Raw genomic sequence first — 23,065 nt, 5'->3', positions numbered from 1 at the left:
AGGACAATTGTTTGTACATAATGAAAGGCAAATGAAAGATATATGTATGTCTAGTCCATACAATTAAACAATTTTAAACAACAATTTAAACAATTTTAAAAGCAGTCTGACCATATCTTCCTGGAGCTCCTTTGTTATTTTTCTAGTTATTATATCCTCCTTTAAAATGTGGAATCACCACAATTCAGTTAGCAGGAATGTAGAGACCTCTCCTTGACACCAGAAATGTGTTACACTAAAAGGAGAACATCAGCACCATGATTTCATGCATCCAGAGTGTAGAATCTGAGCTCATTTCTTTTTGCTTCTTATCTTGTCTTTATAAATCCAGAGGAGAGAGTAGCGTGTGGGACTTAAAAGGAACATCACGCAGCATTTGGGCAGCAGTTAGACAGGCCTGGAATTGCTTTAGGAAATTAAATATAGCTACAAAAATGCAGTTTTCCACAGTGGAATTCAGTTTATTATAATCAAATCACAGTATCTGTTCTTTTTCAGCTTGAACAAACACTAGGGGCTTGTCTACACTGCCTCTGTGGTGAGCCCAGATCATTGCTAAGAAGAACATCCTGCCTACCTGTTCCACCTCCCTGCATCCTAGGTCCCAGAACTGGAGTGAAGGAAGCACTGTAGAGAGGTGCTGAGTATGTACCCAAAGCTGCTCACAAGCTCTCTGTCTTGGGTATGTATATTGGCATGTGCTCAGTACCACTCTAACTGGCTGCATTGCCTCACTTCTGGGCTTTGGTGTGTGGAGAGGGAGCCAGGGGCAAAGCATGCCTCTCAGCCATGATCAGAATGGAGGCAGTGTAGAAATGTCCTCAGTACCACTGACAGTGCACAATATGCTCCCGAATGTCTTGATCTACAATAAAATTACAGCAGTTGAAATATTCCACTGGTACTTGGCCAGAGCAGAAGGTGTCTCCTGTACTGTCTCCACTCCTGAAATATAACCTCATCTCAAATCTCACTTCTCTATTTAACAAGAATATAATTAGATAAAAGGCCACAAGCAGGAAAGAGATAAAGTTCAAGTACTTGATTATGTGATACACAGCTCAAGGATTTGATTATGTGCTTCACAACGGGTGACTCATTCACACAGCAATATCCAAGTCTCCTGTATGGGGACTCTTCTCTGAGCCTGGCTAGCTAATTTAATAAGGCTTTCCCACTTCTAATTTCTGTGATTTACCTCTAATGTAGCACAATTCCACAGGAATGGGCCTCTCTATAGTTATTATTTCCTGGTTGGTATTAGAATTTGGAGGGTGAAAAACACTTTATACAGGAAACAAAAATGTAATTAAAGTGCTGAGATGGTTATTTAATATGTATGTTAAGATGCTTAAAGGCCGTGACAAGGTTAGGGTTGTTTTGTGCTAAGTGTAGTAGGTATGCAAAGACAATCCCTGTCCTTGGTGGGCTGGGTTGGGAACAAGGGAGGCAAGTTAAGAAAAATACTAGCATGCAGGCAATTCTCCACCATTCAGTAACAGTCACCACCACTCACCACCTGCCTAATGCCCACCATCTTGCAGAGGTAAACATTGAAGAAGGACATGAAGGAAGAAAAGTTACTTGGTTTCATGGATTTAAACTGTTAGTTTTCCTCAGTTGTGAAGAGCTGTGTGGGTGATGGAGGCTGGCAGAGCAAAAATACGGATGAACCTTGTATTAAGGCAGTAAAGATAGGAGTAAGCAGGGGCTGAACCATGGAGAAGAATGTTGTGCTTGATGCAGTGATGGAGAGGGAGTCAATGGAAGGATGTCCATGTGGGGCAATATACTCAGAGCAAGGAGTCAAGAAGATCATCTTCACAGCTGCATTTTGAACAGCTTGGATGGGGCAAGGTTACAGACCCAGAGAGGCAGGGATTGTTGTAGTTTCAAAGCAACAGCTGCAGATGTCTCTGTACATGCTCTGCACATCAGCATTTGGAGTGGCAGATGTGTTTCAGGTGTATTTATTGCAATATGTGAGGCTGATCTTGGAATTTGGGCCCCTGTCAGGCAGGATCAGTGAAGACGAACAATTGCTTTTCTTCCCCCTATCTGCCTTCCACACCTGTACCAAACATAAACTTGGCATGGCTGAGGACATGGCTCAGTGCATACAAACAAATCTATACAGCAGAAATTGCTCATTTTGCTTCTTTTGCCCTCATTTGATAACATTCACTCAATGAACATGCATAATCTAAGGGAATTTTAAGGATGCAAGTATATGGCATACACAATAGGAAATCAATGGGAAATGCAGTAGAACAGGGTTGTCAAATGTACGGCCCCTGGGCCAGATCTGGCTGGTGGAATCATTCCATTTGCCTTGCTGGGCTACTGGCAGGCCACTGGAAGTTGTGGGGTGGTGCACCTAAGGGGAGAGGCCTGCCACAGAATCTGGTGCCCTTGAGCCCTGCTGGACATGGTGATTGGCAACAGCAGGGTGAGCAAGGGCTGACACAGCCCCAGTTACCTTCACTTACTTCAACCATCTCCACTGCCATGGGTCCATCTCCTCAGCCACCAGCCCCACTGCTACCTCATGCTGAAGCCTGCACCACCATGTGCCCTGTGCCAGAGCTAGAGACACCACTGTAGCAAGGGGCATGTAGTTGCAGCAGCAGCAGCTTCTGCTCTAGCACAGGGCACACAGCAGGAGCTGCCAGCGCTGCATGTTCTGGGTCAAAGTCAGAGCTGCCACTACCACATGCCCTGGGCTGAATCCAGCCTGCAAGGAGCCACGCGGTCCAGATCCAGCCTGTGGTGCAAGGTAAGTTTGACACCCCTGCACTAGAATAAGCAGAGGTTGGTCCATAGCTTTTTAAAATAAAGTCAGCATGTGGCTGCCAAAAAATGGCACGCACAGTGCATCTTATTTAGAGATCAGTGCACATACCACAGAATTATCCCAAACATTACAAACAGTAGAAAAGTCAGACTTGAATTATTAGAAAACACGATACTGACCTTTCATTGGAAGTAACCAAACTAGAAGGATTCTTCAAGTATTGCTTGAACCGGAGCTCAAAAGCCTGTCCTATGGTGTTTATCACATCCTGTGCCATTCCATTGGGACATTCCAATATGTGACAGGCTACAAGGGCAAGTAACAATGTTTTTTAAAAACAAAGGAAGGTGTTTATATACTAAAATACTGCAAGAATATGCTTTATATCTACATATCTGGAGATAAAACATGGGGGAATATATTGAAGTAACCTGATGACCCTGTATCGATGTAGATTTTAGATGGTAAGAAACTACCTTGGATGCATTCTAAATCCAATATAATCTTTATTTTTTAAAGATAAATCTCAAACTGTCTTAAAATTTTCTGCTTCATCTTTTTCTACCTGTTCTCTTCTCTCTTTTCCTCTGTGTATAAATAGTGAGCTGATCAAAATTGCTCAGTTTCCATTTAAGCACCAAAATAAGTGATCAGATTTACTAAAGATCTCAGCTCATCCTTTGGAGAATCTGGATCTCAGGCGGGAGGTCCATAAATAGGATCTAAAATCTTATGCAAACAGGCCCCATTTAGCAGTGCCATGCACTTAAAGTGTGGCCTTGGACTCTTTAAAAAAATCTGTTAAAATGTCAGACTAAGCAACCAGCTACTCTTTCACAGATTAGCCATTAGGTGGCACTTTTAGATCATTCTGGCTAGTTTAGTATGATACACTCTATACCAAGAACTGTAGAAACTTGATTACACCATCTGCTAACACCCTCAGGCCCAAAAGGCAAGTCTCAATCTAGAGACTACTTTTCCAAATGGTAGGATAATTTGACCAGTGCAATAAAAACATGGGTAACATATAAATTAATTGGCAGGCAATGCTAAAGTTACAGAATTTCTAGGTTAATACTGAATGCTACCAAAACCATCAGTTAATACAAATTTGAAATTACTTAGTTATATCATCTGTCAAAATACAGAATGATGGATAAATAGGGCTAAAAGGGATTTCAGAAAGTCATCTAGGCCAATGCGCTACTCAAGGCTGGAACATCCCTGTCTGAACCATCCCCAACAAATCTTTTATAAATGGTCTCTCTGCAAAAGGATGGTTGCAGGGATATCAAAGATATTAACTAGTCTTTAGCAGAAATCATACCAATTCTTTAGTTATGCAAGACATCTCAGCAGTGAGCGAGTCTGTGGGCTGATCACATCAACTTCAGGGCAATAAACAGTGATAAGACATAGAACTTTCTGCACTGCTATAATCACAGATCCTTGTCACTAGGTACAGGGGTTTTATCCATGGGACACCAGCTGCCAAAGGGGACCATGATCTCACACACCAAAGTCTCACATTCTGTCTGCTAAGGACTAAGAAGCAAGTGAAATGCTGCCTGATTTGCAGAAATAACAAACATCATGTCTTGTATCACTTTCTGCTACTGTAAAGCTGTGAGCTATTGGTGCATGTTTGAGTTAGTTTTTAGCTTGTTGTACCATTAAAATAGGGATGTTTTTCTAAATCACAGTATTTTACCATTGGCAGTAGTCATTAGTTGCTGGCTAGGTTCCCAATTTACCTTATGTGACTTGATATTTACTGGGCGTGTCTACAAGTGTGAATTTACTACACAGTAACCAAAATTACTGTATAGTACGGGTGTATGGCTACATGTGCACACCTGTACTACACAGTAAATATGGTGACTTATGCCAACTTGAGCATAAGTTTGATCATCATGCAGGTATGAAATTTACATCCAATCAGTTACTGTACAGTTATTCACATGTAGACATCTTACAGTAACATTGTGTGTATAGACTGATTTGGGACTAACTTTAGTCCCAAGTCAGTCCACACGCAGAGTTAATGCATTTTAATGCCTACATGTGTAGACACTGGCTTATTCTTGCTTACTGTGCAGTAACTTACTGAACAGTAAATTTAAGCCACATAAATACATGTGTAAATACACCCACTGTGTGTGGTGTTTCTTAAATAAAGAATTCGGAGAGGTTACAACCATGGTCTCTGGAGCTGAGGAAACTGACATTTAAACAGGCTGATGGAACGAAAGGGAATTCTGCTGAGGGTATGGACACACACACACACACACACCCCCGTTTGGAACTGTTTCAACAGGAGAATGTTTCAAAACAGCAGCAACTGTTACTTCCTAATTATTACATGTGGAGAAGAGGGGAGTGATACAAACATAGCAAATCTGTTTCAGTTTTAACACTGGATGATTAAAGTTGGAACAATTCTGCTACATTTTTATCATTCCTGGTTTATTGTCATTCCTGGTTTATAATCCACCTGTAACAATTAGTAAGTATGTAACAGCTGCTGCCCTTTCAAAACAGCTTCATATACACGTGTCCATATCCTGAATTCCATTGTTGTGTCTTAGAAATATTATATATTGCAAGATGCATTCATCAGAATTTTTTCTTATCCTTGAAACTGCAACTGGAGCTATCAGTCTAGCTGGGGGACTTGGGAAGTGCTTAGATGTGGGTGTCTTCTCCTGGATAGGGTCTGAGATTTAACAGAAGTCAAATCATGCCTAAGGATTCTCATATTGTTGCATAAAAAACAGGGTGGTTAAGGCTGCAATTTAGGTGTTATCACCACACCAACTGCCCTACTGTGGAATTATACAACACTGAAATAAACAAGACATCACTGTGTCCAAAATCATAATACATATTAAACTGTGATTTCTTAGTACAGGTAAAATTATGATACACAAATATAAAATTTAATCTGGAAATTGTTTTCCATACCTCTCTGATTAACAGGATCTTTAGCTACATATGCAACATAGTCTGTTGTGTCCTAAAAGAAAGCCAAAGATTTTTTTAAATGAGCAGGATAACAAAAATTATTAACATAATACTGTAACTGAACATAGAAAGATATACTCGGGCAATCTCACCAGCTTTACAGTTTTAAAGAAGGATCACTAAAATGTATAAGGAAAGAGACTTTCCTTATGAAAGAAGATTAAGGGAGCTTTGCTCCCTTTAGTTTAACAAAACAGAGATGAAGCAGAGGTACAAATATTCTGCAGAAAGTGACTAGAATAATAACTATTGTGGTGGGCAGTAATATCCCTCTGGATCTATTGATTTTCTCTTGACTGCCCTGGGAAAAGATGGTTACTTTGATCAGAATTAAAAGCTAATATTCTTGTGTTTAGCTGCTAGATTATGTGTTGCTCACATGTCAAAGGACTCGCATGCCTTCCCCCCAACCCCCGCCAATTGAAACTGTGGTATGTTAAAATATAGGACATCCTGGTGATGGAGAAGCTGTTTCAAAAGGTTAGATTACTGGAAAAGAGGTAAAAGGATGATACGTACTGGCATTTCTTGACTTCTGCAGAGCATAAAAATTCACCAGCTAATGAACCAGAGTCTCTAGCTAGATTTTTTGAATATTAATGAATATTGCTGAATGTAAATTTACATCTATAATCATTACATTGATAAGCAGAGAGAGGTAATTAGCCCTGTTATTCTGAAGTCAGGAAGAAGGCAGGGTAGAGATGCACATTATAGAATAACTGAATCAGACATGCATAAACTTTTGTAAAACACTTCTTGCTCACGGAAGCTTATGAATCTCTGATTCAGTTAGTCTATAACAGTGGTTCTCAACTACTCTTCTCCACCCTTAAGGATGCTGCAATGCTGCAGTGACAAGGTAAAACTGCCTTGTGTGCAGGGCTGTGGCATCTGCACATTCCTGCTGCTTTAGGGCTTTCTTATAAGCCTAAAGCAGGCAGATCTGGCTCAGACTATAGCCCATCCTGGTCCACCTCCCCCCAGGCTCCTCTTGGAAACAGGCACATGGGACAGTTTTACTGATTGATGCACCTCTGTTTCCTGGAGGAGATGGCAGGACCGGGAGAGGCCAGAGTAGGAAGGGATTCAACTGTCTACTTTTGGGTTATAAGAGAGCTCTAATATAGGAGGAGCATGTGTATATGCCACAGGCTTTCCCAGGCTGGCTGTGCAGCAGGCACACAGGGCAGTTTTACATGGAGGTACCATCACCAGGTTGAGAAACACTAAGGTAAACCAAGGCAGCACCAACAGTGGTTCTCAGCCCAGGCTACCCCCATATTTAAAAAGTGGTGGAGACATGCCCTGACTCTAAAAGAGGTTGAGAACCACTGATCTACAAGATATATCTATCCCCCGCCTTCTGCCACAATATTTATAGTAGAGGTAACAATTCATAGGAGCTGTTGTATATTATTTGCTTTCTAAAGCAGTAATAACTTCAACCTCATACAATTCTTGTATATTCTTCCTGGGTTGAAGTTTCATTTCTATAATTAGTAGAATAAAAAAAATCAATAAAAAAGCCAGAGACTGAGAAGACATGATCAACATTTACAAGCACATTCATGGGGCACACATGAAGGAAAGAAAAGAGAAGAACAAAACTGGTGCAAGATCAAATAGCTGCAAACCTGCTATGGATAAATTTACTTTGGAAATTAAAAGACTTTTAACTATCAGAGGAGTGAAGTTTCGGAATGGTTTTCCAAGCAAAGTTGGAAGGAACCTGAATTACTTTAAAACTGAATTAGACACGTTTCTGGAAAGAATGGTATGATATGTTCTGGCTCTATAATCAGTGTATAATATATGTGGAACTGTGTATTTAAAAGCCCCATGGAATATAGAGGTAATTCTCTGTAGTGTGTAAGGTATCTGGTAATGCCATGCTTCAAGGCTTTTGCAGGTTACTGGATCAGATCAGGGAAGCTACGGACATCTTGGGATTTCTTTGTCTTTTTCTGAAGCATTCGGATGTTGGCTACAATTAAGGCTCAGGGTTTCTGACAGTGAAGCAATGATGCTCATTCTGGTAGTTAAGAAAACCCAGAGGTTCCTGTCTAAAGGGTCTTGCTTTCCTGCTCAAGGGAAAAAATTCACCAGCCAAAGAACTAGTCTTAGGCCTGCTCCACTGTAATGGGAGTGAGTTAGCTCACCCATCTATATCAATGCCAATAGATTTCAAGAGCAGAATTCAAAATAGCCCTCCAAAATGCTGCAGCAGGTAGATCAGAGTTTTGCCCAATTGGCAATTGTTGGAATATTTTTAAGGAGCAACAAAATATGATATTCAAAGGGGTGAACTCTGATCTCAGTTATACCACAAGGTACGTTCTGGTTGACTCCACTGAAATCAAGTGGATTTATTCTTGTTTCATGCTGATGTCATCCAGAGCAAACTGCAGCCCACAGTTTAAACTGCTTCAGATTGTCACGAATAACAAATAATAATTTTTGCCACTAAATCTAGAATGTGAACTCAAATAGCAAAAATAAAATATGTAGTGACTTTGCCAATGCAAAAGAGCCACTTGATAATTTTGTGTTACAGTAAGAATGGTGATGTAATGAATAACATTATTTTAATAATTAATGATGCATTTTGTTATCTTGGATCTGTAAGACAGGGTGGGGAAAAGGCAATCTGCAGCCTAGAGGCATGGCTCTCTAGAGGGAAGATGCAATCAACTGGCAGGAAATGAAAGCCCCCATTTGCAATGCCCGCAAGAGCAATCATTTAATAATCCACAATGAATCATGCAAGAAGTAGAGCTTAGGGTCAGCAACATTTCTCCTAGATGTTTTATTTTTTTATAAACGCACCTAAAATTAATGCTGAAGCAAAGGGAGCCAACATTTTCTTATATACATTATGAACTCAATTTTCTTTGCTTTCTTTCTTGAATTTTTTTAAGTATCAAAAAAAATAATAAACTAGAAAAATAGCAGACGTTTCAATTGTAGCTTTGCAATGTTGACATATATACATAAAAGATACCACACACCACTAAAATGAGGTCACCTTTGGGGTAGAATACAGCAGTTATTTAACACAGCTAAATAAAACTATGTAGTGTTTAGAAAATCTCATCCTGCAAACTGTTGAGCTTAGTGCTAAGCACTTCATAAAACTGGGCTTTGAGTTGGGAAGTAAAGATTATTATATTGAATTGAAGTTGCAAGAAGAATTTAGATTGTAATCACTCAAATGGAAACTTGTCCATCAAGATTCCCATCACTTATTGTTGTGTAAAGTATAATTTGATCTTTAGTGACCAGGGGTGATCAAGAACTCCTTTTTTTTTTTTTTCTTTTTTTTTAAATCTCATCCAAATGGCATAATGCCTGTCAACCATAGCGGGACATTTCTTCTGTTGTGACTAAGAGGTAAGAGTGTCGCATACCAAACTATCCCTACCACTTCCTACAGCACATACTGTTGGTGTTCCTTGGAGGTCCAAGTAGTAACCAGGCCCATCTCTGCTTAGCCCGAGAGAACAGATGGGAATATACTAACAAGATGGCTGTTCAAAAATAAAGGCAATAAGGCAATGGGCCGTGCATCTAATTTGCTGGACAGAGCACTGAAAAGGCATCCCTGTATTTTCAAAACTGAAAGGGGAAACTGTATTTAGAAATCCAAAACTGATAACAGTTTAACTCCTGAGAGAAGTAAGAGATGGGATAAAGTTACTTTTTTAAGAGATAGGAAAACTGAATGCACCTTCATGTAAATCAATAATCTTAATAATAAAAATAAATCACAAATTGGGAATCAGAACCCCAATCAGGAATATTGGAATAACTTAATATTATTCCATGGGTGCTTCCATCTGACTCAGCAACTATGTAGCCCCAAGGGCCAGGATAGCCCAAGCACAATTCACCCTGGCCACATTCCCTCCAACCACAGACAAACACTTACATGAATGGGACCAAGGACAGATCACAAAGCTAGTTATGTTGGCTTTACACAACTCAAGGACTCCTATACAAGAGAGACAAGCTGACCTCTTGAGGCAGGTTCCTGTCTCCTCTGCTCTGCTCAGTTATCAGAGGCAAAAGAGACAGAGCAGTCAGAGTTCAGTGACACCTGAAATTCCAGTTTACACTTGCATGGCATTGAGGAGACAGGCCAGGGTCTTGTATTTGCCCTATTTCTTAAGACAAGAACAAAGGGATGGTCAAGGAGACTGACAGGCAACAAATTCAAACTGCATAAAAGAAAATATCTTTCCCTACAATGCATAAGGCAGGCAGCTGGCACCAAAGAGGCATGAGTTTTGTAGGCTATAGCCCACTTCTTCGTTGAATGCTATGAATGACTGCCCAGGTAGTATTTATTTTCCTATCTTCCTGGATGCAGCTTCAAGCCAAGATAGAAAAAATTGCACAAAAATCTTTACATTGAACTTGGCTATTGTTACTCCAGTTCAGTGCCTGGCAGAAGAGTAGGCTGTCGCCTGTGAAAGCTCATGCCTCGCTGAACAAGTTAAACTAAGGGTGCCACTCTGCCCTGCCTTCAGACTAACATGGCTAACTACCTCTCTCTGCAGTAATGCATAGTTAAGACTATGGGGACTTTTTACCATTTTGTAAAAATCTTGTAACCATACTTAAGTACCTACTGGGACTTTTTACCTTGTACCATCTATACTTTCCCCAGAGCCTGACGAAGGGACTTTGATCCTGAAAGCTTGCAGAAAAGGACAATTTTCTTGCGATTTCCCAGTTGGTCTAATAAAAGGCATCATTTTGGAACCAAGAGTTCTAGGTTTTTGTATGTCTAGGTAAGACTATGAAACTCCCTGTTGCACAGTGCCTAGGAAAAACTCTAAGATTCAAAGTGGGGAATATTTCTATGGATAACAAGTAATCTAGTTAGAATATTAAACTCTTAAAAGGTTTGGAGAAAAGATACAATGCCTTTTGTTAAACCTCTGGAGCCAATTTATCACCATCAGGACAAAGGAGAAGACCTCCAGAACTACTAATAAAAGGATTGTCCCTCATACCTGCTGTGAACATTTTTGCAAATTCCTCTGAAGTATCATGTGGTACCCACTGATGGCATGAGGATATGGAACTGCATGGTACATAGATTTGATCCTGTTTGATAGTTTCTATGTTCAAATGTTCCTATTTCTATGTCCCCTACATTTGGGGGTTGGGGGAAAATCAAAGTGTCTGAGTTCAAAAGAGAGACACATACAAAGTGACTTGCACAAGCAGAGAGTTGATGACAGGGCCGGGGAGATACGCTATAAGTTCCCTAACCCAGTCCAACTACTTCCCTTGTACTACATGTAATGAATTGGAAATGTTAAGTACCCTATAAGTGCAATTTAACTTGGAGACAGGAAGGGATGAAGTAGGGTAATTACAGGTACTTGTAGCTTCATAACAAATCCTTTATGCTTATAGAAATAGCTCTTATAAATTAGTACTTACTGGGTCACCTCCAGAGGCAAACGAGATGGACTGCATGTGGTGATTGGCAATTATCTGAAAAATATAACAAATTAAAGTGCATTTGTGGCACACATTTTGAAGATACCAGATAATAGCTCTATTGACCAAGAGTTTTAGTTCTTGAAAAACTGATGTGATAATACGTGCAGTGCAAGAACTCATAAATGGGCATAAACAAACATACATATGTCAGATTTGTGTAGAGTACAGCAAGAGCACTAACATCTTAATTGACTTAGGGTAACCTTTATGGATTTTTCAGAATGAGTTTAACTGTTGAGCTTTAAAATTATTAAGAAGCAGCTAACTTGGGTCCTTGAATATTAGGATAATTGGGGCCATTTGAGCAGAGAGTTACAGAACCATGATTCAAGTGAAGAAAAATGAATTAAATTAACTGCATTGACAGCTGTCGGGTTGATGAGGAACACTATATTGATCAACAGAGGCCTCTGGTATTTGAATTCTGATGCTATTTCCTTGCTGCAGTACTTTTATTCACCATAGATCTCTTCAGCATGACCGAGCATCCACTTTTGGAGTTCATGTATTATCACCTGTCACTGATGAAGCATATAGGAAGAGAATAAAATGCAGTGGTACTGCAAGAACAATAAATTGGATTTTCAATTTACCAAGGTCTGGTAAGAAAAGGTTAGCAAGAACAGCAAAGCAAGTTACCAACAACTTACCAACATGGAGAAAAAATACAAGCACTGGAGCCAGATTCTCTAGATGAGTTTTGTTGCCTCTGCAAACCTGAGTGGTGCAAAGGACCCATAATCCCCCTGCAGATGCCCCAGGTATAGAAGAATTATTTGCTAAACCGTCTCTGTCAGAAGGAAGCTCTGAACTTTTCTCAACAGTGGAGATAAAAGGTGAGGGAGCTTCACAAAAGGGATATATATACCTAGCCTTTACCCAGCTTTGGGCCATGAGAATTGCTCATTATATCCAGACATCTTTTAAGTTTTTTCTGGTGGGTGACCACGGTCCCAAAGAGTCGGTCCTGAATGCACTGACCAGAGCCTCTTTACCAACTTCCAAAATTGGATGCCAGATGAGATCCCCTTGGGCCCAGGTAAGCAGAGGGCTTTGTTCCACGGAGCAGCGCAAACTGCCCTAACGGAGGCTCAGGTCTGATCTATTATTTTTATTAAATGGTCAATTATTGGCAGTAATGAGGAACTCCAATCAGAAGAGGAGCCTGTTTATTAGGCACTGTACGAACACGCAGGAACAGTTTGTTTAGTGCTTAGGCTGCCTTCTCTATGAAAAAATACTCTTTATAAACACAAAGAATTTACATCAGTGTCAAATTCCCCAAAGCTTTTTAGCTTTGGAAGCTCTGGCTAATCTTCACCATTTGTTCAGCATGATGGTTTTGCCTTCCTTATTCATTCATAAAACACAGTCACAGGCATCTCAGAAAGGAGGAATATATGTGAACATAGATGAACAGCTACTTCAGGAACTGACCTATGAGGATCCTACCTGCTGGGTGTCAACATTCATCAAAGTAAGGCTGCTTGTTGAGATGGTCAGCTTTATATTCACTCCAGAAAACTGAAGGTTACTTTTGCCAAGCACAGAAGACAGAAACTTAACTGGAGGCTTTAAACCAAAAAACAAACAAACAAAAACACACCGTAAGCTTCATGTTCCACAAACAGCTTTATCCTAGAGTCACGTAGATTTTATAACATATGGGAATAAATAAGAGGTAGACCCATGCCCAACTGGGCCACTTAACAGTAGCAAAGGCAGGCTAGAAATACTATCTGTTAATACTTATATGCAAACACCATGCATGTTAATAATGATACATTAAAAAGTAAAAAAAAACCCAAAAAAAACAGTGAGCTGTGTTTGTAAGTAGTAGAGCTGGGCGAATAATTTATAACAAGTCCTTTCTTCATTGAATTCTGCTTCTTTTCTTGTGGATAACATATTTGGAAGTAAATCAGGAAGTTCTCCAATTTATTCATTTCCCAAGAATAACAGGAATATGTTTAATGAGAGCCGCCCCTACCGCACTCCATGGTTACTGATGGAAATCACCACCTTCCAGTTAACTTAGATATGCTGTGTTGTGCTGCACTAGGCTGCTTCTGTGGCCGAAGAGCTGCACCACATCTCCCACTCCTTGTAGCTCCCACTCCACACGTGAAACCCAGAAACAAAGCCACCGTGACGGCCCCATTGCTACTGCTCTGCAGATCTGTTTCCAGTGTACTACGGTGTTAGCATTGCTCTGAGCAGTGGATATTAAATGAACAATGGTGATTGCTGTTATTTTAGTGTTAAATCATTTAACCTAAGGACAATAATGGGGGGAGAACTGTCAATTAATGTAGTCTCCCTAGAAATTAAAAAAAAAAAACCCTTTTGTTTTTTATCCACCACCCACACTGGGTGGGGTTTGGAACATCTGAGTGTGAACAAAATCTACAAGACAGGGTGTTAACCTTGCCGGATGCTACGACACCGAATTGATTGCACATCAAATAACTTCTAGTTCTAAGCAGAAATGTGTAAGAGGTAGTGCAATTCAGCTAACTTGCATAAATTCCCTCATGTGCTGAATCCTCTTTGGAAGTCATCTAGCCCATAAAATGCAGACACAGAAAGGTAAATATCAGTGTGACCCAGCAGTGTAATATTTACCTTCCGCTTTTTTAGAGCTCCATTTGTCCCTGGTACAGCTTCACACAGTCGGCTTATTGCCTCCCTACAAATAGAAAACACAGTATATAAACTATTGATCATTTAACAAGCATCAACCACAACAAGATGAGCAGATACATGTTTTATAGTTAAAAGCCTACCCTCAAATGCTTAAGGCTGTTAGAACATTGTTGTTATTGCCCAGCTGGAAGGGAATTTTCAAAAGAAACCTGCCAATACACTAAACCTGAAACTTTTCATGGGAAACTTTTCAACAGTTTCACCTAATGGACTGAATGCCTTGTTAAAAGTGTGGAGAAAGTGGGAATACTTCAACCTCTTCACCATGGAACAGCCAGTAGCCTTGTATGTAACTGCCCCAGGTTCAAATTCTGGCTCAGCCTGATCTAGAGCAGGATTGATTTATATATTACTGGCAGAGTAGTTGCATCTGGCTATACATCAGCAAGGTAGAGTGCCCCATCTGATGTCTAGACTGAGCAGTTTGGGTGTTTGCTGCATTCTCCTTTATCTAAAATGAGATATTGTATAGTTAGGAGGAAGGGTATCAAAGCTTCACAGTTATGCCGCCAATACTACATTTTGTCAGAGTGGTTGAAGTGCTTTCTATCAATCTTAAACAAGCCCCTCTGTTTAAAAACAATGAGTACAGTTTGCACCACTGGGATGTGGATTTAAAAACCTCTTCTTAAAATGTGGGGATTTTTGATGTGGTGCATTATAGAGATAAGGCTTGGAAGGGAAATTCAGAGGTGGATTCCGCTTCTACTTTTCAAGGCTTGTCAGATGTTGGGCTCCAGTTCAGATTTCTTACTCAGATAGGAATTCCCCAAAGTAAAAGTCCTTTTTTGTCTCTCTCTCAAAATGTTCTTTCTAAGTAGTTCCCATTTATGAAAGCAGGAGGGAAGGATACATCTAATAATGCACTTACAGTACTTACTGGGCTACATCAAAGGCAGATAAATTACACACTTAATTTAGCAAAGTGGTATGCTGCATTTATTTTCCACACTTCAACAAAAAAGTTTCTGATTTAAGATCAGTCAGATTATCAGTGTTAACATGAAACATGCTACTTAATTATCATGATCAAGGATGGCACAGAAGCTGAGGAAAATCATTTATCTTGGTGAAGGTCACTGACTTTTCCCTTACACTGTTCCACTGAGGCCAACAGGAAAAAAAAAAACTTTTGAAACCTATTCAGCACAAGCACAGCTTCCTTCTCTAACCTTCTATTTGCAAATTGCTTTTAGACAACATGAAGATGCAAAATGTTAACTCAGTTTCAAACAAATACACATTCCAAACTAAAATGCAATGTCCTCATATTGGTAACTCAAAGAATAGCACATGTAAAGGCCTGATGCTGTAAGGTTCTGAGCATCCTCAGTTTTCATTGTCTTCATGGAAATGCTTTGCCATTGGAAAGGGGGAGAGGGCAGTGTTGCAGAGAAACTCATCTCTGTTATAATCTGCAGAAGTCTGGGTGTATCAGCAGCAGATTCCAAAGTTCAGCACTGCCGTGTCCAGAATATGGACCTCAACACAAAACCCTTGTGTTGCTAATTCTGATTTCTGCCAAATCAGCCCAGATGCTTGCATCCTCTGTCTTTGGGGGTTTAACAATAAATCCAGTATATCTGACCTATTCCAAGCAATTGTCCATGCTCAAAAACTCCTGAAAATGTATTACTTATTACTGTGTTCATAGCCACATTTCAAAATCTTAGTTTTCCTAAATGGATACAGGATAAAGGTCAGTTCACAGGCTCATTGCTGACCCCAGCTACTCTAAGCCTCCCTCCAGATCATACTCTCTGCCGGCTCTAGTGTGATGGTGTGACCCATACTACAGTTTGCCTGATGTGGCTTTAACACCAGGTCCATGTTAACGGCATAGCCCTAGAAAAGGAATTCAGTGAAAACAGGATGCTTTTAGCTTAAGTGAAAAAGGAATTTAAGATGAGCTGTGATGACAGAAATTCACAAGGTGGCCACAGATGAGGTCTTATTGACAAATGTGTCATTGCAAACCATTGAAACAGCATGTCATTTTGCACAAGAAAAGAAAATCAATAGCAAATTTCCTTCCATCGTTTTCTCCTGTGTATTACCAACCATGATTAAAAGGTCCAATCTCACACAAAGTTTCTTAGTCAGAGCAATAAAAGCAGATTTTTCCCCCTTTTACCTCTGTCTTCCATCTGGCAGAAACAAGCATAGAGATTCATGGATTTAGCTGATAGTGTCCATCCATAACTTCTGAAACAGTTTAGGAATAAGCTAAACTCCAGCCTTCCAGTTTTCATGGTTTAAGATCAACAGTACTATGGAAGTCACTTAAGCTAGGGATAGACATTACACATAAACCAGTTTAAGTGATCAGAAACTGGTTTAAACCTGTAACAGAACAGATGTTCAGTGCAAATAAATCAGACTGAAAAGGGCTGAAACCAGTTTGAGATAAACCTGGTTGAATGTAGTATCAGATTTAACTAATTTGAGTCAAAGCAGTTTATGCAATGTCTGTCCCAGACCCCTTGCTGGTTTAAGTTAAATCAGACTCCCCCAGCATCCCTGCATGCACTCTGGTCTGGGCAGGGCTCTCTGCTCCACAGCAGGGCTTCCTCCTCCCCTCACCTCCCTGGCTGCAGCTCTGGCAGAGACTGTAGGTGTCTGACTGGCTTCTACTCCCCCACTTCCCTCTAAGTAGGGATTTCCCCACTCCCTCTGCCTTACACAGACACCTCTCAGCATTAGCTAGCAGACCATGTGCTTGCTACAGTCCATGCTGTGGCACACGGGACAAAGGCAGAATCAATGGGTATCTGGCAACACCCCTCTCTTGTTTTCTTAATGGGGTGATAGGCACTGAGTTAGGGGTAATAAGCACTGTGTTATCAATTCCCTGCCTGGCTGGTGGGGGGGGGGACCCCTCCCTAATCAGTGTCCTGCTGGGCCTGGCCACGCCCCCTCATCTCAGCACTATAGAGGGGAAGGGAGGGCTGCTCTGGTGCCCTACAGCTTCTAGCCTGAGCCACTGCAGGCATGTGCCTGCATTTTTTCAGTCCAGAGGGGATGTCTTTACAGTTACAAACTGATTTAGCCTAGCTAGGTTAGACTAACCTGCAAAGATCGAATCATTTCAGGCTCAGGCTTTTTGAATGTCTGTCCCTAGTCTTACAGTTTACTGTTTTTTATAAAAGGCCACTTTTTTAATAAAACAATTATACTACACATATGTTTCATTGCAAGAGATGTAGGGACTTATGGTGTTAGTAATAGAAGCTTTGCTGATCCAATGGATGGGATATAAGTCTACATCTCAACAAACGTAAAGGCCATTCTCAACATTGCTGCATACCCTCCTTGAACACAACTCTGCCTTAGCTTGTCTATATAAGAAATATAGATAATAATATTTAACCATTCACAAAAACCTTGAAAGATCTACTGATATTGATAAAAAGCCTTAGGGAAGTGCTAAATTATTTATTTTAATAGAACTTCCTATTTCACAAGAAGGGAGAGTTTGCCTTGTACATATCTGTCACCATGTTCCTCATAGGTACCAACAGCACAAGATTCTTTCTTCACCTTCTTCCAGATTCCTTGGTTGCAATTATTTACCATATGTTGAAGTTTTCTTTTTCCCAGTGATTTAGTTCAGCAGTTCCCAAACTCTGACAGATTATGCACCACCAATTTAGAAAGATACAACCTTAAGTACCACCAGCAATTTTTTCAGTTCAAACTTAAGTACCACCTGCACATTTTTGTGATATAAAGTAATTATAATAAATCTGTTAATGCGTACCACTGGTGGTACCCGTACCACAGTTTGGGAACTGCTGTAGGTGGTAAGTGTATTTCAGGTTTAGGACAACTACACCTCTTGTGTTGGCTTTTTAATGAACTTCTACTTGAGCAGATCAGCATGCTATTAAAGGTAGTAAACCTTCTCTAGAGCAAATGACATGAAGTGTGACCACTGTTACTTCTCCATTAAGATTGCTCCTACCTAGCTATATTGGGATTGGATGCATCTTCAAATTTCAAATGTTACTTGATAAATTGGTTGAATTAATAAATAACATTAAAAAAAACAGATTACTCTTAGGACTATGCTTTAATGCATTCAGGTCATATAAAAACATTTAGAGGAAAGAACCTCCACCTAGACCATGAGAGTTAGGAAGTGAAGGGCTGTCCACAAGGAAATTGAATTGTGTTTTGTCTTTTCCCCAATAACATTCCACCAAAAGAAAATATATTCCTAAAAGCCTGTTGCACCCCTTCCTTATTCTCTTTAGTTTGACCCTGAATCTTTTAAGCCTGGTCTGGAATGCTTAGCCTGGAGCATAAACACTGTCACTCCAGTTTGGGAACCTATAGCATGGAAACCTGTTTGCAACCACAGCCACCAGCCAGACATTACATGTGTCTGGCTACACATATTTGTATGAAAGTCTCAGTGAAAGATTAAATGTTTACATAATTTAAAGAGACAATCAGAAAACAGCTTCTTTAAAACATGAAAATTCAAATTACACATTGTCACACTAAAGTGCGACTGTATCATGATCCCAAATAAACCACTCAATGCTTTCCTGCTGCACACATATTGTGCTTGCATTCTGACACATTGGGGTTATTTATAGATCATGATTAATTTATGAATGATTATCTTTTATTCTACCAATTCTGGGAAGGAATGCATTTTAGACTTTGCTGGTGTCTGCCTCGTTGCTTAACTGAGAGTACAGTATTTGTCTCATGAAGGAAAGATCATTAAGTAAATTCAAAATTGGACTGTGATGTTTTACTTCTTACTGCTTATTCAGGGAGAAAAGTGAGTTAGGAAAGTTTAGCTACCTGTGAATGCCCCTCTGGGTGGGGAAGACATGCAACAGGGCCTTATTCTCTAAAAAACATTAGTTTCAAAAGGAAACAGAATCAAGAGACATGGCAAAACAATTACCACAGCTGCTAGGTCCAAAGGCATGTCTACCCCCTCCATTTCGGACCACCTTAAAGTATCTCCCACCCTCTCAATCCCACTCCATGCACACCAGATCCTGGAGATCAACTATTTCCTGAGGAAACATAAAGTCAAGTTGGAGAGAACAGGTTGTGTCAATGACCATTGCCCATAGCTCCCTAGGCCAAATCTCAGAATTAACAAAGAAGAGAGGGCATGTAAAGAACCAATCCACTGCAATAAAAACTGCTAAAACAATCAGCTGAGCACCAAAACTATCTAATCCATGGCAAGAAATAAATAGAGTTAGGAAGGTGAAAAAATAATTTATATGAAAAAATGGATTCCAGGATGATAAGTTGATAGACCCTAAAAAAATATATATAATCAACCTTGAAAATGGTAACATGTCTCAAGTTAACGTGAAAAGGAACCAAACTGATCCATTTATGTAATCTAGCCAAAGGGAGCAATCAGCAATCTAAGATGGGCTGTGCAAAAAAGACGGAAATACTGACCAAAATCAAAAGCACGGGGGAAATCTTGCAGTTTGGCAACAACTAAATTATTGAATTTAGAAGAGATTAATGAATGAGCCTAAAGCAAAACTAGCAACAATGGATCCCATTCTTATACGAGAACATGATGAGAACTTGGGGAGAACTAAGCAATTTTCCAGCACAGGGAAACAGAGAAATAGGATAATTACTCAGCAGTTTCCACTACCTCTGCTGTTCAACACAGAACGCCCATTCCTTTGTCTCATCGATTGGCTGCTATATGTCTAAGGATGGTGTTTTAGATGATCTAACAACCTTTCCTACACATAAAATAGTTTCACTGAGCTGGCCCTGACCTGTCTCGTTCTAATTTAGGTACTGGTTTATTTAACAGCACAATCCCGTAAGTTTATTTTAAGCACACCTAGTATATTTGCTCATAGATTAATGACATATGTAAAAGTTAAGAAATATGACTTAACTGCCACAAGATTTACAGTAAATGTACCTGCACTTTGCTCTGAGAAATAATGGTGTGATAATACTGCTTTTATATTGTAAAATAATTAAAAAATACAGTACAATTCAAAAGGGGAGATGCAACCAAGACAACTGCACTGCAACTCAGAGGAAAGAAAAAATTATAGACCTACCCAAACACCCTTTGAATTGCTAACTTGTTTCGAGAAGCCTGATTTTAAATTGTTCTTTTAGGAATATATTTTCTGTTGGATTAAAATCAGCCTCCACTTTCATACCTGCCAAATCTCATACCCCTGAACACATATTTAGCAGTAAGCCTGCTGACAATCCTGTTCCCATGCACAATGTAGATAAATGTACAATTTTATGGGCATAGACACTCCCACATACATTTTTATACTCTCAAAATCTTAGCCCATCGCTGAAAATGTGATCGTTATTCAAGCCATACCTGACCTTTCACTCCTCTTTCTCACTTACCCCAAAGCAAAAAATAGTTTTAAAAATTCACACTCAAAACAGAATGAGGCAACAAATCCTTTGTATCCAATAGGAGGTCTTTTCCTCAACCCTGGAAACAATAAAAAGCAAGAAGGCAGGGGAGGGGAGGTGCAAAGGACTAAAAAAATAATTGCAATCTAAAGCAAATAAATGTCGGTCCTTATATAGCCTTACCATTCAAGGTCAAATCATTCTTTGTCAGCCTCTCGAAACACAATCATAAAGGCTGATCATTGGCATTGACACTTCTTTATTTGTTACTCATTTATATTAAATGTAAGGGATTTGTTTAAGTTTTTTACTACAAATAAGGCTCACCCATCAGACAAGGTAGAGAAATACTGTTTTACAAGCCCTTAGAGTTTTGGCAGCTATGCTGCCTCCTGGATCAAAGCCTTAATTTCTTGAGAACTTAACAATAAAAAGTTTGTACTGACTGCTCAAAGATTATGGGGTGGCAGGGAACCTGCCAAATGCAAGAGTCTTGCTCTCTAAGGTTACTCTCTAGTTGCAAAATCATTGTGGATTCTTATTCTTTTTTTAAATTTAAAGAGGAGACCTCACAATAACAGTGGGCCACTTTGTTTATTGTTTCTTCAAATGAGAGTAAAAGAAGAGATGTGGGCTGATGTAAGTGAATAAGAATGCTGTTGAAGATTTGCTTTTTAAGCACTGGAGGCTCTGCCTACACCATCTAACAGAAAGGGATTGTACATCTCAACAAAGTACAAACTAATCAGCCAAACAAAGTGGGCCTTATTTGGCTAACCATCCATACTGCCACTTTTCAGATGCCCTCCACCCTGTCAATGCTGCCTAACCATTTCCTAGCTTGCGAATGAATATTACAACGTAAAATGCAAAATCCCTTCCCCTGTCCTCAGAAATGTCCAAAAACAATTGCTAATAATGAGCTTGATTTATCAATAAGAGTTGGGAGACTGGAGCAGATGAGCCAAAGGGTTCAACAGAAGGATGAAAGTTCATGTTTACAGTACAGCAAGGAGAGGGCAACTAGTTCATGAGAGTAAATGACAAAAAATATTGACTTTCTGCAGAGTGAAACTGCATACCAAAACCCTGGACCTGAGCACTTTGGACTTTTGAGGCAAATTAAATCCAGAAATAGATCCTGATGTACTCTGTAAACAGAAGGGATATGTGCCATCAGCAGAACCAACAAGCCATAGGTAAACACTGCCGCCTTCTGCCATCAGCCTTACATCTCCCCTACTAAAATCCTTCCAAAGCAACTTGGTAACAGTCCTCTTCACACTTTTGGTGGGGGGGTTGATCCACACTATGTGATTTGAGCCCAACTCTAATACTGACTGGTAAAAACATTTTTGCTGAGAACAACAAGCACTAACACCTTATAGGGGAAGTATGGATTTATAAAAGTCAGCATTTCAAGTGCTGCATTTCAGCATTACTTGGTGAATTTAAGCGTGCAATCCAGTTGGAATTATTGAGCACAGACCTAAACTTAAGGAATATAACAAGAGCATTTGACTCAATTAGGCTGCCCCCTGCCTTCCTTCCAGTTTTTAAACAGAAGTTTATCCTCTGGTGTGTAAATCAATAATACAATAGATGATCCTATTTAGAATGTTCCAGGAAACTGGTGATATATACCCCATATCCTGGCCTTCAAGGCATAAGGCACGTGACTTGCCCTGTTCATTTCAGTGGAACTCAGTCAGACATCCAAAACACATTGCAATGTCTTGGAGCATGCTATGTGAAACATTAGCCTGGTTGTCTACAAAGGTGCAGTAGATTCCCTCAGTTTCTCCAGATTCAGACCTCTGAGCTATGCTGTGCTCTTGATGCATGGTAGAACATGCAGAAATATAAATTGGAGTTGAACTTGAAGGTCCAGTCCTATGGCATGTGCATCTTCACATAGAGAACAGCAAGAGTTTATCTGAATACAAATTTCTCTGGTTTAGGGAATTTAAAATCAACTGTATTCAACTGGTGCAACATGGAACCTGGATATTATTAAATTGATATAAAGCTGGATTACATTTACAAGATTACTTACATTATTTATAATTAATACATCTATATAACTATTTAGAAAGTCATATCACCAGATTTATGTTACCTAAATCAATTAAGAAGAGATTTAAGCTAAATTGACTACTCAGAGTATTGTTGGCACAGGATTCTGTACCACTTAAATTCTCTACTTACTTCAGCTAAACTAGTGAAGATCTGCTTGGGGACAACGTCCAAATATCAGCCAGTTCAGGTACAAAAAAAGCTAAATAGGACTAGGTCCCACCCAAATGTGATGCCCCCAGACTCAGCTTCCCAGCTTAGTTCTCCTTTTTCCACAGACCAAGGTGACAGTCTGTGCAACTGGACCTTGCCCAGAACTCTCAATCCAGGGGAAGGAGGGTTAAAGTTGCTATAAGCCACCTCTTCACCCTTAGCTCTTCTTGAAGCTGGAGAGGTCCTTGCATAATTTAGTCAGCCCTAGAGACCTGTCTGAGTGGCAGCAGCCTTCCAGGGTTGCCACATAGGAACCATAGCACTACTGTGCCTTCCAGACATGCCTCTGTTGCCATCAGTCCCACCATCTCCCCTACTAAGGTCTTTAGT

General features: G+C 39.9%; 1 protein-coding gene across 3 annotated transcripts in view; it reads right to left on the bottom strand.

Annotated features, from left to right (window-relative positions):
- Positions 1 to 23,065, bottom strand: part of SHC4 (SHC adaptor protein 4) — a 49,178-nt gene that overhangs the window by 9,591 nt on the left and 16,522 nt on the right. For all 3 annotated transcript variants that reach the window (XM_006278166.4, XM_059714652.1, XM_019477898.2), the window contains exons 4-8: positions 13,967 to 14,030; positions 12,794 to 12,913; positions 11,279 to 11,332; positions 5,762 to 5,813; positions 2,974 to 3,100 (exon numbers count right to left, since the gene is read on the bottom strand). In XM_006278166.4, the coding sequence (XP_006278228.1) occupies positions 2,974 to 3,100; positions 5,762 to 5,813; positions 11,279 to 11,332; positions 12,794 to 12,913; positions 13,967 to 14,030 (417 nt within the window). The remainder of the gene's footprint in view (positions 1 to 2,973; positions 3,101 to 5,761; positions 5,814 to 11,278; positions 11,333 to 12,793; positions 12,914 to 13,966; positions 14,031 to 23,065) is intronic.

The sequence above is a fragment of the Alligator mississippiensis genome, chromosome 11, assembly GCF_030867095.1.
Source record: "Alligator mississippiensis isolate rAllMis1 chromosome 11, rAllMis1, whole genome shotgun sequence".
Classification (NCBI taxonomy): Eukaryota; Metazoa; Chordata; order Crocodylia; family Alligatoridae; genus Alligator; species Alligator mississippiensis.
Note: the sequence above shows the minus strand (reverse complement) of the source record. Positions and strands in the feature narration are given on the sequence as shown.